The sequence below is a fragment of the Hyaena hyaena genome, unplaced genomic scaffold, assembly GCF_003009895.1.
Source record: "Hyaena hyaena isolate Hyena2069 unplaced genomic scaffold, ASM300989v1 scaffold_1843, whole genome shotgun sequence".
NCBI classification, from domain to species: domain Eukaryota; kingdom Metazoa; phylum Chordata; class Mammalia; order Carnivora; family Hyaenidae; genus Hyaena; species Hyaena hyaena.
In genome coordinates this window covers 94,565-114,755 of record NW_024082478.1, presented here as the reverse complement: position 1 = coordinate 114,755, position 20,191 = coordinate 94,565, and the positions used below count along the sequence as shown (strand labels likewise).

The 20,191-nt window shown below is 36.1% G+C and overlaps 1 protein-coding gene across 1 annotated transcript in view; it reads right to left on the bottom strand.

Moving 5' to 3' along the window:
• The window catches only part of LOC120226832 (serine/threonine-protein kinase WNK3), a gene marked incomplete at its 3' end in the record, with an annotated part of 78,145 nt that extends 59,271 nt beyond the window's left edge, over window positions 1-18,874 (bottom strand). Inside the window, exon 1 of the mRNA XM_039225001.1 lies at window positions 18,338-18,874. Coding sequence (XP_039080932.1) covers window positions 18,338-18,874 — 537 coding nt within the window. The remainder of the gene's footprint in view (window positions 1-18,337) is intronic.
• Between the last annotated feature and the right edge of the window lie 1,317 nt (window positions 18,875-20,191).

Here is a 20,191-nt window from a genome sequence, read left to right as displayed (position 1 = left end):
AAGTTGTACATCATGTTCTCTTCTAATTCTTTGACTCTTTTCCAGAGCATGGCTATATTTCATTTGTCACTCCTTCTCTCATGTATTTTTGCACTCTTTATTTTTCTTCATCAGGTTCATTAATCATTTTTCAGAAAGCCAAAATGAGTAAAATTTATTTATCCTATTTTTATGTCTACAAGTTTTTATTAATTTCAGTTATCTTTATTAATTCCCTCTTCCTTTATTTTGCTTTCCTCTGCTATCATTTCCCTAATATTTCAAGAGTACTATATCCCTTCTAGTTATTATTCATTAATAATGAAGACATTTTAGGTGACATTTTCTTCTGGGTATAGCTTATGCAGTGATCCACAAGTTTCTTTGTAACATCCTCTATTTTATAGCTTTCTAGGTAGTTTATAATTTCAGTTTTGATTTTCTCCTCAACCCAAAATTTATCTAGAAATGTGATTTCTGATTTCCAATTAAGATCTTTTAGTTAGAGCGAAATAAGTCAGGCAGAGAAGGACAAATATCATATGTGTGCACGTATAGGAGGACTAGGAGGAACTGAACAGAGGACCAACCGGGAGAAGAAGGGGGGAAATGGTGGGGGAAAGGGAGAGAGGCAAACCATGAGAGACTCTTGAATGCTGACAAAAACTGAGGACTGATGGATGTGGGGGGGAGGAGGGATGGGCATGGAGGAGGGCACTTGTGGGGATGAGCACTGGGTGTTATGTGGAAACTAATTTGACAATAAACTATTTGTAAAAAAATAAAAAATAAAAAAAATAAAAAAATAAAAAAAAAGATCTTTTAGTTATTTGTTTCATTATTTCTAATTTTACTGAGTAATGCAGAATATAAAATATCTTTTCTTTAACTTAATACTTTCGATGCACCACGTATTTGACCAACATTTTTAGAGGCTTCAGACTGTAAAAATGTATATTATCTCTTTGAAGTATATAAAGTACTATATATCCATCAAATGAAGTCTGTGGATTATATTTTCTATTTCCTCTATATTTATTTACTTTTTGTCTGCTAGATCTGTCCTATTTTGAAATAACAAGACCTGAAATTTCCTACTATGCCCATAAGTTTACCCATTTTCCTTGAGTCTATTACGGGTTCTTAGTTTAAATTACTAGCCAAATTATTTTTGGTGTCTACAGGTCTTTGATATATCTTCTTACACTGTCAAGTAAATAATTTCATAAAATCCTGTTCAGTGTTTTAACTTTACTTTCGTCCTTCTGTGACACATTAATATTGCCACTCCTGCTTTCTTTCTTATGCATACCTTTATCTTAATCTTTGTTTATCACTGTTTTAAGTATGTTTTTAATAAACAACACATGTAGGTTTTGTCTTTTAACCCCACCTGAGAGGTTGACTCCACAGACTTCATTTGATAGATATATAGTACTTTTTATTTTGATAGGGACTGCACTGAATTTGTCAATCTCCTTTGGCACTGACACTTGATGATATTAAGCCCTCTAGCCATTAAATTCCATTTATTTATGTCTCTTTTTTAATGTTTTATTTATTTTTGTGATAGAGATAGAGACAGTGTGAGCAGGGAAGGGTCAGAGAGAGAGGGAGACACAGAATCTGAAACAGGCTCCAGGCTCTGAGCTATTCCTCAGCACAGAGCCCGACGCAGGGCTTGAACCCATGAACCGTGAGATCATGACCTGAGCCGAAGTCGGACACTTAACCGACTGAGCCACCCAGGTGCCCCTATGTCTTCTTTAAAAATTTAGCAATGTTTTGGGGCACCTGGGTGGCTCAGTCAGTTAAGCGTCCGACTTCAGCTCAGGTCATGATCTCACGGTTCATGAGTTCGAGCCCCGGGTCAGGCCCTGTGCTGACAGAGTAGTTTTCAGTGTTACTAATCTTTCACCCTTTTAATTAAATTTCTTCCTACATATTTTGTTCTTTTTGATGCTATTGTAAATGGAATTGTTTTCTTAATTTCCTTTTTAGGTTATTAATTTTAGTATACAGAAACACAACTGATTTTTGAGGGTTGGTTTTCTATCCTTCAACTTTGCTGAATTAGTTTATTAGTGTTTGAATCTCAGTATTATGAAAAAAAGCTAACAAGTTATAAAGATGAAAAATGTGATCTAAGTCAACAGGAATAAAGGAAACAAAAGTAAAATATAGAACCTAAAATAAGATGGAAGGAGTAAAATTAAGTATATCATGTGCTAAATCAAATTTGTTCATATTGAATGATATACAGTGCAGTCCCTATCAAAATCCCAATGACATTTTCTGTCATAAATGTTAAAAAATCCTAAAATTCATGTGGAATCTCCAAGACCTCAAATTCCCAAAATAATCTTGAAAAAGAACAATGTTGGAGTTCCTGATTTCTAAAACTTACTACAAAGCTACAGTAATCAAAACAGTGTGATACTGGCATAAAGGAAGACCAAAAAATCAATGGAAAAGACTATAGAGCCAGGAATAATCCCTTGCATATATGGTCAAATAAATTGTTTTCAACAAGGGTGCCAAGAACAGTCAGTAGGAAAAACACAGTCTCTTCAACAAATGGTTGGGGAAACTGGGTATCCACATGCAAAAAAGTAAAATTGGACTCTTACCTTATACCATATACAAAAATTAACTCAAAATGTATCAAAGACCTAAATATAAGAGCTAAAAAAAAAAAACTTCTAGAAGAAAGCTTCCTGATATTGGGCTCAACAATGAATTTTTGGATATGACACCAAAAGGATAGACGTAAGAAAAGAAAAATTAGATAAACTGGACTTACTGAAAATTTAAAACTTTCGTACATCAAAGTACTATTAAGAGAATGAAAAGAATCCACAGCATGGGAGAAAATATTTGCAATTCATATATCTGATAAGGGATTAATATTCAGATCATATAAAGAACTCTGACAACTCAACAACAAAAAACAATCAAATTCAAAAATTGGGAAAAGACTTGAATAGTTATTTCTCTAAAGAATGAAATATAAATTGACAGTAAGCAAAGAGGCTCAACATCACTAGTCACTAGGGAAATGCAAGTCAAAACCAGAATGAGATAGCACTTCACATATATTAGGATGGCTATGTTTCATTTATTTATTTTGAAAGAGAGAGAGAGAGAGAGCACAGAGAAGGAAAAAGAGAATCCCTAGCAGGCTCTGCATTGTCAGCACCAAGGCCAACATGAGGCTATTTTAAAAACCAAACCAGGGAGGAGGCAAGATGTCAGAGAAGTAGAGAACTCTGTACGTTGCACTCGCCCCCATATCTCGCACGGAGAAGGCCTGAAGCCATAGGAACCCTTAGAGAATCCAGGAGTTTGGGAGGAAAAGGAGACAGAGTCCGCTGAGAAAACCTTCTAGCATGAGTGCGAACTGGGGAAGATAAAATCGGGCCGGGACCAGAGACACAGAGAGAAGGGGAGATCTCCCTTTGTGGGGAGCCACAGTGAGTCTGGGGGGGGAAAGAAAGAGTGGCTGAAGCTGCTCAAGAAGCTGCTGTTCCTGTTGCTGGAGAATAGAAAAACCTCCTCATGGGACACAGAGGGATCCGGTTTCCTGCTGTCCAGCTGACCCTAGGCGGGACACACTCCTCACAGGCGATCTCGGAAAGAGCCTAAGTGTCCATCAACTGACAAATGGGTCAAGAAGATGTGGTTCATCTATACCATGGAATACTACACGGCAATGAGAAAGAATGAAATCTGGCCATGTGTATCAACATGGATGGACCTTGAGGGTGTTATGCTGAGTGAAATAAGTCAGGCAGAGAAGGACAGATACCATATGTTTGTACATATAGGAGAATCAGGAGGAACTTAATGGAGGACTGTGGGGGAGAAGAAGGGGAAAAATAGTGGGAGAGAAGGAGGGAGGCAAACCATGAGAGACTCTTGAATGCTGAGAACAAACTGAGGACTGATGGGGGAGGGGGAGAAGGGAGGGGGGTGATGGGCATGGAGGAAGGCACTTGTGGGGATGAGCACTGGGTGTTATATGGAAACCAACTTGACAATAAACTATTTTAAAAAATAAGAAAAAATAAACCAAACCAAACCAAATCAAAACAGAAAACAACAAAGAGTTGGCAAAGACATAGAAAAAAATGGAACCCTTGTACATTGCTGGCAGGAATGTAAAATGCTGCAGTTACTGTGGAAAACAGTATGGCAGTTCCTGAAAAATTGAGAATAGAATTACCATATGATCCAGAAAATCCACTTCTAGATATATACCAAAAAGAATTAAAAGCAGGGACTTAGACATTTGTACACTAATGTTCATGACAGCATTATTCACCACAATCAGAAGAAACAACATAAATGTACGTCAATAGATAAACGGATAAAACAAATGTGGTATATACCTACAATGGAATATTATTCAGCCTTAGAAAGGAATGAAATTTTAATACATGCTACAATACGGATGAAACTTGAAAAGATTTGCTAAGTGGATAAATCCAGACACAGAAAGGCAAATATTGGAGGATTCCACTTTTACGAGGTACCTAGAATAGGCAAATTTACAGAGACAGAACATAGAATAGTGGTTATCAGGAACTGGAGGAGTGGGGAAGGGGGAATTATTGATTAATCGGTATAGAGCTTCAGTTTAGGACGCTCATAAGTTATGGAGATGGGAGGTGGTAATGGTTGTAAAACAATGTGAATATACTTAATGCCACTGAACTGTGCACTTAAAATGGTTAAAGTGGTAAATTTTAATGTTATGTACATTTTGCCACAACAAAAAATTATTTTAAATAAGAGGTAAGGAATTAATATGTTATTTGTCTTTCTCTGTCTGAATTATCTCACTTAGCATAATGCCTTCCGGATCCATCCATGTTGTCATAAAGGCAGGATTTCCTGCATTCTCATGGCTAAATAATATTCCATTGTGTATATATATGCATCAGATCTTCTTTATCCATTCTTCTGCTGAAAGACACTTAACATGTTTCTATATTTTGGCTATTGTGAACAATGCTGCAATGAACATGGGTGTGCAGATATCTCTCTGAGATACAGTTTGTGGTATCACTTATATGTGGAATCTAAAAAATGAATTTATAAAAACAGAGAGTAGAATAGTAGTTACCAGGGAGTGGGTGATACAGAGGAAATTTGGGACATGTTGTTTAAGGATATAAGCAAATAAGTAAGTTGTGGAGATCTAATATACAACATAGTGATTACAGCCAACAATGTTATAAATTTCAAAGTTGCTAACAGACTAAATCTTAACTGCTTTCAACACAAAAAAGAAATTATAAATATGTGACATGACAAAAAGTGTTAGCTAATGCTACTGTAGCAATAATGTTGCAACATATAAATGTATCAAGCCAACACACTATACACTTTAAACTTATACAATGCATTATATAAAACATGCTAAAAGAGTTAAGGAACTCAAAGAATAACAATATAACAGGTATCATCTTCTACACTTAGAAGAGACCTGGAGGGGCACCTGGGTGGCTCTGTCAGTTAAGCATCTGAATTCAGCTCAGGTCATGATCTCACAGTTCATGAGTTTGAGCCCCACTTCTGTTGGGCTCTGTGTAGCAGCTCAGAGCCTGGAGCCTGCTTTGGATTCTGTGTCTCCCTCTCTCTCTGCTCCTACCCTCCTTGCATGCTCTCTCTCTCTCTCAAAAATAAACAAACATTAAAAAAAAAGAAGACCTGGATATAAATGTTTATGCTTTTCTTTCTAACCTAAGATGACTAATTAAGTCCTAAATGTCCCTGTAATTAGCTGGAAGCCATCCACTTGTGATAGATCAGCAGATCTATTCTGACGAATAATGAATAAATTTTGACACCTTCTGATTAAATTAGTAGAATACAAGTCATTCATGTGTGAAACTAAACTACTCCTTTGATCCTAGGAATCAAAAGTAGTCAGCATTAAGTAAATAACTTTACAAAATTACAATTGCTGTCCCAGATGTATTGCTGGAGGTAAATTCCACTAAAAAGGTATAGCCAAGATCTTCCAAGGTCCACTTCTAATTCAGTGAGTGGAAAGTAAACCTGCCAAACTAGCACCAAAATCCAGAGAACAGCTTTCAGCTACTACAGTAATCCTCCTTTAAACACACACACAATATTGTATTAATGATAACCACTTTAATAAGGTAACTTTCACACATCACCAAGGAGAATTCTTATACAAGAAAGAAATGATGAAATACAAAAGGCAAATTAGAAAGCAGTGACAGCTAATGGAGTTGACACAGAAGTCAGGAATATTATATAAAAATGATCCCTAAATCTTACTGTCTCTAGGAAAGGTAACAAAAAAAGTATCAAGTACCAATTTTTCAGTATTATTAAATTATATAACTGAATATAAGTCAAATACTTGGGGCGCCCAGGTGGCTCGGTCGGTTAAGCATCCAACTTCAGCTTAGGTCATGATCTTGCAGTTTGTGGATTTGACAAAGAGCCCGGGATCTGTGCTGACAGCTAGCTCAGAGCCTGGAGCCTGCTTCGGATTCTGTGTCTCCCTCTCTCTATGCCCCTCCCTTGTGTGCTCTCTCTCTCTCTCTCTCAGATAAATAAACATTAATAATAATAATAATAATAAAGTGAAATACAAATTTACCAAATAGACTTCAACTACTCCATACTACTTTTAAAAGAAATATTGTCGGGGCGCCTAGGTGGCTCAGTCGGTTAAGCGTCTGACTTCGGCTCAGGTCATGATCTCATGGTTCATGAGCCTGGAGCCTGCTTCAGAATCTGTGTCTCCCTCTCTCTTTCTCCTTTCCACATTCAAGCTCTGTCTCTCTCTGTCTCTCAAAAATAAATAAACGAAAAAAAAATATTTTAAGAAAAAAGAAATATTGTCTTGGGGGTGCCCAGTCAGTTGATGGTCCAACTCTTCCTTTCAGCTCAAGTCATGATCTCACAGTTTCGTGGCTTCCAGCTCTGCATCAGCTCTATGCTGGCAGTGAAGAGTCTGCATGGGATTCTTTCTCTCCATCTTTCTCTGCCCCTCTCCAACTTGTGCTATCTCGCTCTCAAAATAAATAAACTTTAAACAATTAAAAAAAAAGAAACACTGGGGCGCCTGGGTGGCTTAGTCGGTTAAGCGTCTGACTTTCGCTTAGGTCATGATCTCGCAGTTCGTGGTTTGAGCCCCGCGTTGGGCTCTGTGCTGACTGCCAGCTCAGAGCCTGGAGCCTATTTTGGAGTCTGTGTCTCCCTCTCTCTCTGACCCTCCCCTGCTCACGCTGTCTCTCTCTCTCTCCTAGAAATAAATAAAAATTTAAAAAAATACTGTCTTTTTATGAATGTTAACTAAACATCTATCATAATGTATGGAATGCTAAAAATGTATAAAAACCCTTCCTGAGACAAGGCACAGTACCAACATGACTAACATTCATATGTATTTATTCAAGATAAGAAGCATTTCATTCCAAAGAAGACATACAGGTGGCCAACAGACACATGAAAAGGTGTTCAACATCACTGATGATCAGGAAAATACAAATCAAAACCACAATGATATATCACTTCACACTTGTCAGAATGGCTAAAATCAACAACACAGTAAATAACGTGTTGGCGAGGATGTGGAGAAAGAACCCTCTTGCACTTTGGTGGGAATACAAACTACTGCAGCCACTGCAGAAAACAGTATGGAGGTTCCTCAAAAAGTTAAAAAATAGAACTACCCTAGGATCCAACAATTGCACTACTAGGTATTTACCCAAAGGATACAAAAATACTAATTCAAAGGGATGCACGCACCCTGATGTTTATAGCAGCATTATCTACAGAAGCCAAATTATGGAAACAGCCCAAGGGTCCATCAACTGATGGATATGCATATACATATACACACATATATATACATGGCATCTTCTTTATCCGTTTGTTAGTCAATGTGGGCTGTATACACACACACACTTCATATAATGGAATATAACTTAGCCATTAAAAAGAATGAAATCTTGCCATTTGCAGTGACAGGGTCATAGCTAGAGAATATAATGCTAAGTGAAATAAGTCAGTCACAGAATGACCAGTACCATGTGACTTCACTCATATATGGAACTTAAGATGCAAAACAAAAGAGCAAAGGGAAAAGAAGAGAAAGAAAGGCAAATCAAGAAACAGACTTCTAACTATAGAGAACTGATAGCTACCAGAGGGAAGGGGAGGGTGGCTGAAGTAGGTGATGGGGATTAAGGAGTGCACTTATGATAGATAAGCACCAGGTGTTTATGGAATTGCTAAATCACTATATGTACACCTGAAACTAATATTACACTATCTATTAACTAACTGATTTTTCTTTTTCTTTACTTTTTTTTATTTTAGAGAGAAAGCATGTGTGTGCAGGGAAGAGGGGGCATCGAGAGAGAGAGAAAATCCCAAGCAGGTTCCACATTGTGTGGAGCTCAATTTTCACGACCATAAGATCATGACCTGAGCTGAAACCAAGAGTCGGATGCTTAACCAACTGAGCCACCCAGGCTCCCCTCTTTTTTTTTAATTTAAATTTTAGTAGTTAACATACAGTGTAATATTGGTTTTTCTTCTTTTTTTTGTATGATAACTAGAATTTAAATTAAAACTTAAAAAAATAAAAAGAACAAAAAAGAAGTATTTCATTTCCAAAAAGTAAACTATGGCCTTATCAGCTATGTCTCTTAATGCAAACACCAACAATGAACTACATAACCAGGTCAGAGGATATATGGCTCTGTTTCTGCAAATGTGAAAGGAAGAAATCATCAACAATGTTATAAAAGCTGTATTATAACTTGTTCAAGTAAGGAAAAACACAATGAAGATTTTAAAATGGTGCTTAACTTACAAAGCAGTCTATCAACAAATATTCTGGATAAATGAGGTCACTCAGTATTTTATCACTATCAGTTACTGAACACTCAAACATGTACATGTTTTATAATAATTATCTCTGATCCTCAACATTTTTTTTGTCTCAAGCTGAGCAGTAGGTACCCAGTTTCCATCACGTTATTCTTTATTGTCTTTTGCATGTCAGAAATATTAATTATATTTCTTTTTTGAAAAGTAATAAGCTAAGTTTCCAAAATGTTAAGCTGCTTAGCTTGCCCAAGGTACCCAACTGGCACAGGCAACACTGGAACCCAGGTCTGTCATATTCTGAATCCTGAGCACTTTCTAGTTCATCACTCTGCCTCTCATAAACAGTATTCACAGCAACAATTAAGATACCTCATTTACAAACCACTTTCCTTGGAGAGATGGTATAGCATCTCAGAACTAAAGCTATATATGAAATAAACACACACTAGGGTAATAATATTTGTAAATGGTAACATCAAAGTACTAATAAAAATCAGTATATAACAGTTATAGTCTGGCCATATTAGCATGTTAAAGCTTTTAGACAGCAACAGTATCAATACCTTTAAAAATAGTGCTCATCCATGGTAGTCAAGATAGCACGTGGGAAGGTAAATGAACAAAATACAGAATCAGGTTCACTTGTCTTCCAGTTCTGTTTAACAAAGAGGATGTCCTCATCCAGACAGGACCTGAGCATACAATTCATTTACTTGGTCTATGGTATTGGCAGAAGAACACACACAGGAACATCTAGTTCCTTTGTTCTGACTGCATTCTTACCAAGCCACTTTCTCATAATTTAGCATCCCACGTATCTAGCCCACAGAACAAACAGAACATTTGACCTACCAACTGTATTCCTCATTCTAAATTAATAAACAGTTGTCCTAGATTTAGGCTTTTGAATTAGCGCAAGTCAGTCTCCCCAGCATGTCTAACCACCTCTGGACACGGACAAAAGATGAGGGCCAGACACTGAACCAAGGCAACCTAGCCATTAAACTCTTCCTCAGAGGCCACACGCTAGGGTGTATCCTTAAATGACACTAAACAGGGTCCACTTAAGAAACTGTTCTAAAATGATTAAAAACAAAAGAATGATCTGCTCAAATAACTAATGAGGGGGAAATTCTGAAATCATGTATGTAAATGTTTCTTTTATATCATTGATGAATACAAATCCCTGCTCTACTCTTTGGGCAAGTTACTTAATGTATCTAAACCTCAGTTCCACCATCTGAAAACTAATCATCTCTGTCTCACAGAACTATTGCAAAGATTAAATAAAATATTCAAATTAAGTACCTATCCAGGTACTTACACAGTGCACAATTAACATTAATTTTGAAAAATGAAAGTGTATGATGTCATTATTAATAATTTAAAATATACTAAAGTTCCTCAATGACAAATTCCCCAATTATTGGGTTTTCAGAAACTTAACAGTCATACTTAGGAAGAGACCACATAAAACTAAGAGTTAGCTCCAACTAATAACTGTGGAAGGATGTGGCAAATAAAAAATCACCATTAGAATATCACAGTAATACTTATTGCAAGCAAGATATACACCAATGGATGCCAAAACAATTGGGCAAAGTTTAAGGAGAAACAGATATTTGCATAGTCTCAAACTATCTCTTCCTAAGGTATGTATTAATCAAAGAGATATTTATTAATTTTACAGTAGAGGAAATCTATTAGATACCACCTTAAACAAGGTGTCCAGTTATCATCACCAGTAATCCACACCAACATCATGTACCCTCTGCTATGACACACTGAGAAGGTTGTATCACTTCTCTGATATTCTTCTCAAAATTCATAACCTAAATCCAATCATGAGAAAACATGACAAACCCCAATTAAGGGATCGTCTATAAAAAAAACTGAGCCATACTCTTTAAAAAAAGTTCAAGATCACAAGCATCTGGTGTAGCTCAGCCTGTTAAGCGACCGACTCTTGACTTCCTTTGAGCCCTGTGTTGGGCTCTGTGCTCACTTTGTGAAGCCTGCTTCAGATCCGCTGTCTCCCTTTCTGGCCCTCTCCCATGCTGTCTGTCTCTGTCTCTCTCTCTCTCAAAAATAAATAAACATTAAAAAAAATTGAAAGTTCAAGATCACATGGAATGCCTGAGTGGTTCAGTCGGGTAGGCTACAATTTCGGCTCAGGTTATGATCTCACCTTTGTGGTTTAGGCCCCACATTGAGCTCCGTGCTGACAGCTCAGAACCTGGAGCCTGCTTTGGATTCTGTGTCTCCCTCTGACCCTACCCCACTTGCATTCTGTCTCTCTTTGTCTCTCAAAAAATAAAATAAAACACTAAAAAAATTTTTTTTAAGTTCAAGATCATAAAAATCATGACTGAAGAACTGTCACAGATTGGAAGAGACTAAGAGGATGTAGCAAATAAATGCAATGTGGGACCCTAAAGGAGCACACTGATAAAGGACATGAGTGGGAAAATTGGTGAAATCCAAGTTTAGACAATAGTATTACACTAATTTTAATTTCTAAAGCTTTGATCAATTTTCTGTTTACGATATTAACATAAAAGAAAAGTGAGTGAAGGGCATACAGGAAGTTTCTATGCTATCTTTCCAACTCTTCAGTTAGCAGCAAATTATCTCAAAATAAAAAGTTAAAGAAAACTAAGTAGTAAAAGAATGGTATCCCTGTTGTCCAATACTCCCAACCCTATCATTTACTTCAAACAAACCTATATTTAACAGCCCTTTGATCTTTTCACTAATTTCAATTTCCAAGCCTTCTTCTTACTGAGTATAAATTCCTTCTACTGTAAGTTTTATGAAAATAGGGCCTGTGTCTACTTTTTCTCCCCATTATGTCCCTAGCACTTAGCACAGTTCTGACACATTGTAGAATTGAATATTTATTTGTTGAATGAATGCATAAATGAATTAATGACATTTATGTATTATATTCATTTCCTATTTTTGTTGTAACAAATTGCCACAAATTTAGTGGTTTACACAACAAAAATTTATCACTTTCCACTTGTGGAGATCAGATGTCCAAAATGAGTTTCACTAGACTAAAATCAAGGTATTGGCAAGGCTGTGTTCCTTCTGCATGCTCTAAGGAAGAAGGTTTCCTTATCTTTTCTAGCTTTTAAAGGTTTCCCACATTCCTTAGTTCATTGCCCACTGCCATCAATCACCTACCTCATTCCAACCTCTGCTTCCATTGTCAGATCTCCTTTGGACTATGACAATCATTCCTCTCTAAGAATCTTTGTGATTAACTTTGGCCCACCCAGATAATGCAGGATAATCTACCCACCACAAAATCTTTAATTTAATTGTATCTACAAAGCCCTATTTGCAATGTAAGGTAAAATACTCATAAATTCCAGGGATTAGGACATGGACATCTTTGGAGTGCAATTATTCAGACTACTAGATGTATCAATTTATTTTATCTATCAAACAGATAATTAGCTCAAAATTAACTCTGAACTAACTGGAAAAATTAAATGTTATTTCCCAGACCAAGTCTGTCTCCTGCTACTCTCACCCTTTGTCATTTTATGAAAATAGCTGCCTTTGGTTTATACCTGATAAAGTTACATGACCAGCTTTTAAACAAAGAGACTAGCACATATATATTTAAGCAACAAGCTTTATCTCTCCTCTCTTTAATGTAAACTTTTTTAAAAAATGTAAACTTTGTCCATGACAGTATTCCATTTTGAGAGCCAGGTCAGAAGAGAGTGGGGAATAAACTGAGTAACACTATTTTGGGTGTGTATATATGTAATGGAGTATTTTCTTGTGTGGCTCAAACAGAATCTAGAAACATTTCCAAGAGGGCTATAACAAAGTATCCCAGAGTGAATACTTTGGGACCACAACATTTATTCAGAAATAGAAATTCTAGCATTTATTTTTAATTTTGGTCCTTTTTTGGAAATTCAGCTGTTTTCATATTATTATCTAATTCTAATTTTACAATTAAATGTAGGGGTGGTATTGAAAAATATACTTTTTCCCAAAGTGCTTTTAGATGATGAATGAAAATAAAATGGAAACAAGTTTCCCCACAATTTTGAAAGGTACTTTGGGTTTGGAAGTATGGATTTTTAAACTACTTCCTTTGTGTTATTCTGAATACATTTACTACTATAATGAAAGTTCATTAGAATGCTCACTCAACAGGTCAACCTGCTATAGTCAATTGTGTCTTCTTTAAAAAAAATCTTTATTTTCAGGCCAGTTTTGATTCAGCTGAGAGACTATAGGTAGACTTGTTAGTTGTCTAGTTGTTAGATGCTACTTAAAAGAGGCCCATTAAGAACTAGAGAGTATACTGCTAAGTGAAATAAGTCAGAGAAAGACAAGTACTATATGATTTCACTCATAATGTCAGATTTAAGAAAACAAAACAAATGAGCAAAGGGAAAAAAAGAAGACAGCAAGAGCAAAATCAAGAAATAGACACTATACAAAACAAACTGATGGTTACCACCAGATGTGAGGTGGGTAGGGGGATGAGTTAAATAGATGAGGGGGATTAAGGAGTGCACTTGTCCAGATTTGTGAGCACTGGGTGATGTATGGAACTGTATACTTGAAACTAACATAACACTGTATGTTAACTATATTGGGATTAAAATTTAAAAAAAAAAATTTTATTAAAATAGAAAAGGAGGCCTATTTAATTACCCCAAGAAGCACACAATCACATATGTGACCCCACAGTGAAGCTTATTACAAGAACAAATACATTTTAGAAACAGTCAAACAAAAAAATTTCACATTATCTATGATGTCCCTCCATTTGGAAAACAGTCCCATTATATGCAAACTCAGTTCCATCAAGAAAAGAAATGACAAATACACTAGTGGACGTGCTTTTCCAAATTATAGTTAAGCAAAATCTGGTTATGTTTCCAAGTGTAAAAGGGGAATGCTGTTGATTCTCAAGTTGTTAGAAGAGGAAAAAATTACAAATTCTTTTTTTAATGTTTTTTTATTTATTTCTAGGAGAGAAAGAGAGAGACAGCGTGAGCAGGGGAGGGTCAGAGAGAGATGGAGTCACAGATAAAACAGGCTCCAGGCTCTGAGCTGGCAGTCAGCACAGAGCCCGACTCGGGGCTCGAACCCACGAACCACGAGATCATGACCTAAGCGAAAGTCGGACGCTTAACCGACTAAGCCACCCAGGCGCCCCAAAATATTACAAATTCTTGTGATTGACTCCTTCTAAGAGTAACTAAACAAATCTTTCAATAACATCTGACCAGGTCTTGATTTCAACATCATGAACTAAAATAAACAGTGTTTCCAACAGCACTTATGACTGATAGCCTCACTCACAGTAAATTATCAATTTACCGAATAATTTACCAAGTTCTTTACAAAGAACAATAGGTCAGCCTTTCCACTAATGTATAAACCAAGTTATTGAAACAATAAAGTATGACAAACTGTTGAAATGCAGATGTTTATGGCCAAGCCTTAAATATAACCTATATCTTCAAAGGGTTTGTCTGTTTATTTTTAACATCTTCAAAGTCAAATATCAGCAGTAAAATCTATCTCTCCTGGTTCTTTTCACTGCTATAAGGTCAACGTATTCTAAACAAATGGATATAGAGCCTTTAACAACTGTTACACAAGGCTCAAATATCCACAGTGGGGGGAAATGCCATCAAGAGAAAAAGGTATAAAAAGCTTTTGTTAAGCTGTGATTTTCAAATCAAACATGCAAAGTAGAAAACAAAATAAAAGAAAAGAACTGCCTAATTTCAGGGAAGAAGATTTAAGCAAGAGGTGGTATGAATGTGATAAAATATAAATATTTTAATGATAGTAATAAATAAAAAATATCAAATTGATAAAAGTATGGGCATACTAATATTATATACTATGCAAACACACACATATATATAAACAAGGGTTGGAAAAGAATTTGGAATACTTCAAATATTTAAACTATTTGCTGGGGTGTTTTTCATCAAAATTGTTTAATTGCATAATAAAGAAAATTGTGGAAAAAATATGAAAAATTCTACATTAAAAACTGAACAGTACTCATAATAGTTTTTCTTAATTTCAAATATGCATAAAATGAAGTGATATTATATCATAAAATTGATACAATAGAAATTATATCAATTAAGTCTAATAATTCTGACATTCCTTTCAGAATAGAAAATTTCAATTGTTCTTAGTGTAAATTAAAATGTATTTTAGGGGTGCTTGGGTAGCTCAGTTGGTTAAGCATCTGACTTTAGCTCAGGTCATGATCTTGCAGTTCATGAGTTTGAGCCCCGTGTCGGGCTCTCTGCTATGATCACATAGCCTGCTTTGGATCCTCTGTCCCTCTACCCTTGCTCCTCTGCAACTCACATACACGTGTGTGCACATGCTTTCTCTCTCTCTCTAAAAAATAAACACTAGGGGCGCCTGGGTGGCTTAGTCGGTTAAGCGTCCGACTTTCGCTTAGGTCATGATCTCGCGGTTCGTGGGTTCGAGCCCCGCATCAGGCTCTGTGCTGACTGTCAGCTCAGAGCCTGGAGCCTGTTTCAGTCTGTGTCTCCCTCTCTCTCTGACCCTCCCCTGCTCGCACTGTCTCTCTCCTAGAAATAAATAAAACATTAAAAAAATAAATTAAACATTAAAAAATGTATTTTATATATTTACATTTGCTCTATATGAAAGATTCCCAAATCTGGCTATGTATCCAATCACCTGGGGAACTTTCAAAAAATAAGTCCCAGGGGCCCATCTCTTAGAGATTCTGATTTGGAAAGTCTGGGGCAGATATCAGAAATCATATATGATATAATAAAAACCTCAAGTTGGTGTATTAAGCTGAATTCCTGATTCAGCTAGCTCTTGGACTGGTCCCTTATTTCAGTGCTTTTCAAACACTACTGTACATACCAATCACCTTGCAGATACCACTAAAAAGCAGATTCTGATTCAGTAGGTCTGAGATGAGACATAGGAACCTGCAGTTCTAACAAGCTCCCAGATGATGTCCACGCTGATGCTCCAAGGACCACATTTTGAGTAGTAAGACCTTATGGGCTCTCTTAGTCTTTCCATAGGTGAATGATAAAGGCACTCCCCAAAGCAATCCCTGTCACTAGAGTATTTTAAGTTTTACCTAAACATCCTTTAATATACTAGAGTATAGAATTTGCAAAATACTTAACATATCTTACTTGACATATCTTTAGTATGTATCCTACTACCAAGTGAATGGAAATTATTTCCTCCATTTACAGAGTATCACTCAAAGATGAGTATTACCAATGTCACAATGCAGAGATGAAATTAAAATGTACATATTTTCACTATATGTAGTGAAAGCATACAAGTATGAAATGAAATGAAAACATACAAGTATGTTGATCACAACCATGGTTATAATAGTGAAAAACTGGAGAAAATTCTAGAGTTCCAACAACAGAGGACTGATTAAATAATTTAGAAGGGCGACTATTAAAAATGATGATGTATAGGGGAGTACCTGGGTGGCTCATTCGGTTAAGTATCCACCTTTGGCATTGGTCATGATCTTGTGGTTCATGGGTTTGGGCTCTGTGTCAGGCTCTGTGCTGACAGCTCAGAGCCTGGAGCCTGCTTTGGATTCTGTGTGTCCCTCTCTCCCTGCCCTTCCCCCACTCCCACTCTCTCTCAAAAATAAACAAACATTTTAAAAAATAATGATATATGGGGCACCTGGGTGGCTCAGTCAGTTGAGCATCCGACTCTTGATTTCGGCTCAGGTCATGATCTCATTGTTTGTGGGTTCAAGCCCCGCATCTGGCTCTGTGCAGACAGCACTGGAATCTGCTTGGGATTCTCTCTCTGTCCCCCTCTCTCTGCCCCTCCCACCTGCACACGTGCATTCTCTCTTTCTCTCTCAAATAAAACTTTTTAAAAAATAAGGATGTAAATTCGAAACTACCGGTAATGAAAAGATGTTAATAATAAGTAAAAAGAAAAGGTTTTATAAGACCTTAAAGATCCTACTGTGTGGGGAAAAAATAGTCATACTATACATTTTTGCAAAAAAAAAAAAAAAAAAAAAAAAAAAAAAAAAAAAAAAAAAAAAAAAAAAAAAAAAAAAAAAAAAAAAAAAAAAAAAAAGAGTCCAGAAAGATATAAACTAAAATGTATAAAGCATCCTCAAAAGACTGAAATTTCAGGTGATTTTGAAGTTTATTTGCTCATATTACCTAACATTTCTACTGTGTCATAGACCTTATAAAATTCTGAAAGGGGAACAAGGAAGTGAGAAGAAAGCCAAGCAAACCCACACATGTTCTCACCTTTCAAGAACTACTAGAATGGCTTGACTGCTAGGTAACTTGCACTTAAAGAGTCAAGGGACTTCCTACATTCAAAGCACTTTGAAAGCTGGTTAAAATTGCAATCTTGTATCCCACCCCAGACTTACTGAATTGAATCTTTAACAACATGTTCTGGAATCTACATATGAAGCAAACACTGACTCAGGCAGTAAAGTTAGGAAATGGTAACCTACAGCAAATTCAGAATGTGTGAAATCACAACACATATGTACACATCCATATGCACAGAAACCACTGGAATTTGAATAAAAACAAAAAAAACCTGTACTTAGCAACTTACTTTATTCAATCTTAATTTTAAGCAACTCGTGAACACGACATTTTCCATGGGCTGATCGAGGTCACAAAGGTTTTCCTTATATGTGAACATATTTCTCTGAAGCTATTCTTATTATATAATCCCTTCTATAATGTTCTATCCTTATTAGCTCTTCATTAGTTAAAAGTACCATACAAACATTTATTAAGGAACCAAATATCTAGGTAATTCAACTATTTTCCTGTTGTTCTCATTTCTCCTTTCTAAACACATTCCAGTTGACTAACCTCAGTAGGTTCTGATGATTATTTCTTCCAGAGATCCTCTTTGAGGTAAATTTAAAGGCATTGGGCAAGTCTATATTAATAGAAGTCCTCAAAGAATGAAGCATAACATTTTCTGTTCTGAAAAACACCATATGAATCCCCAAAAATTTGTTGAAAGAAAAAGAGAAAAGGGAGGTATCGCACTAAATACGTCCCTGACATATCACACTCCCAAATATTTAGTATAACAATCAACTAACTTATAAGGCATACATTTACTAAAAGTTTTCAAAATGAGACCTCAAGAGTTTGGGGGAATTTCCCAAGGTTAATAAATTAAGAACATTTTCCCAAAGAAGGCACTGATAGACTTTCTTCCTTTAAAACTGAAGGGAAAGCAACAGAAGAGAAAAGACCAGGAGGAAAAAAGGCTGCCATGAGCTCCCAAGAGATCTAGGGAAAGAGCATAATTTCAGAGAGGTGGGGGACCAGCCTTTTTTTTTTTTAATCCATAATACATATTAATCCTATATAATTCAGAAGGCCAGGCTTGCTAAAACTGGAATGTATTAAAACCAAGAAGATTATATACCCACCTGCAGCTCACACCAAGCAACCTCAACCCAGGTTTCAGTGTCCAATCCTTTATATACTGTTTTAAATGCTCCTCTTCCCAGCTCAATGTCAAATTTCAGGAACCTGCCACTAGGAGAAGTAGCTACAGCCTTCATTTCTGCTTCTTCTTCCATTTCCTTTTCATTTTTCTCCTTCAAACAATCTTTTGAGGACTCTAAAGTTGCCTTTTGACACTGTTCGTATTTAACTTCTTGTCCACCTCCCAGCACATTTGTAGGAAGCTTTTCTACTCTTGGAATATTTGTTGTGGTCTTCATTCTCTCATCTTTGGAGGAAGATTCAGCAACTTTATCATCTTCCATCATCTCAACACTCTTTCGGAAGAATCTCTTCCTTTCTGTAGTTTCCCCAGTAGCAGAGAAAGTACTATTTTTTTCTTTTAGTCTAGCTTCTACTGACAACGTTGCTGCAACCTGAGCAGCTCTGTCTTCCAATGAAACTCCATCAGGTTTCTCAGAATCTTCTGTGCTAGCAGGCTCTCCTGAATCGGTAGCCATTATAATTGAAGTTAGCACTAAAATTTTTCCTGTTCCACTCTTTAGTCCAGTTACATCTCAGGTATCAGGATTATCAGAAAGGACTTCCATTTATGTGGTCATATGTTTCCATAGCAACCTGAAGGGAGGGGAAAAGGATATTTTAAAAACCCCACAAAGGAAATCATTAAGGAGAAAACAAGTCACCTGACTGTTTAATCCCTTTTTTCTTAATAATAAGTTTGCTCTTTTTCTGTCCAATCTTAGCAACCAGCACACTCCAGGGACTGTCTTATCTTGTTTACCACTGTAGTCCTCAGTGACTAGCAGACTAGTTGGCATATAGCTCAATAAGTATTCATACTGCATAAATGTTGGTTAGGAACTTAGTTCCCAGCACCATCTATTAATCCATCATATTTAAAACAAGTATCCAAACCCTGAGTTCACTTAGCTACAAGGTAACAAGCAATAAGTAAGATAAGCACATAATTCCTCAGTAAGTGGTTTTTATCTAAAATACTGAAATTAATCCAATAGTAGTATTTTTTATTGTGGTAAAATATACTTAATATCTAATTTACCATTTAACTGTTTTTAAGTGTACAATTCAGTGGCATTAAGTACATTCAAATGCTGTACAACCATTACCACTATCTATTTCCAGAACTTTTTCATCATTGCAAACTGAAATTCTATATCCATTAAACTGCCCATCTTCCCAGACTCTGGTAACCTCTATTCTCCTTTCTGTCCCTATGAACTTGCTGATTCTAGGTACTTCATATAAGTGGATTTATATAATATTTGTCCTTTTGTGTCTGGCTTATTTTACTTTGTATAATGTTTAAGGTTCATTCATGTTGTAGCACGTATCAGAATTTCATTCCTTTTTAAGACTCAACAATATTCCATTGTATTTATATACTGCATTTTGCTTCTCCATTCATCTGGTCAACAGATTGGGTTGTTCTACTTTTTGACTGTTGTGAATCATGCTGCTATGAATACCTAACAGTAGTTCCAAAAATGTAAATACTTATTTATGAGCTTACTTACCTTCAGATATTAACAGAAAGAAACTGCTGTCAAATATTAACACGCTATCCCAAAAAATTGCAAGAAAGACTTAAAAATATGCATCCTCTGAACCAACAGTTCCACTTATAGGAACTTGCCTTAGAAAATAGTCAAGAACTGGGCAAAGATTTAACATTCATTATTACACTTAAAATTTGTAAAAACTATCCTAAACATAAGGTTAATAGAGGTTTAGTTAAATATCAAAATGAGATGTGACACAGCATTAAGAACACTATAATTTTTAGTGAGATGGTG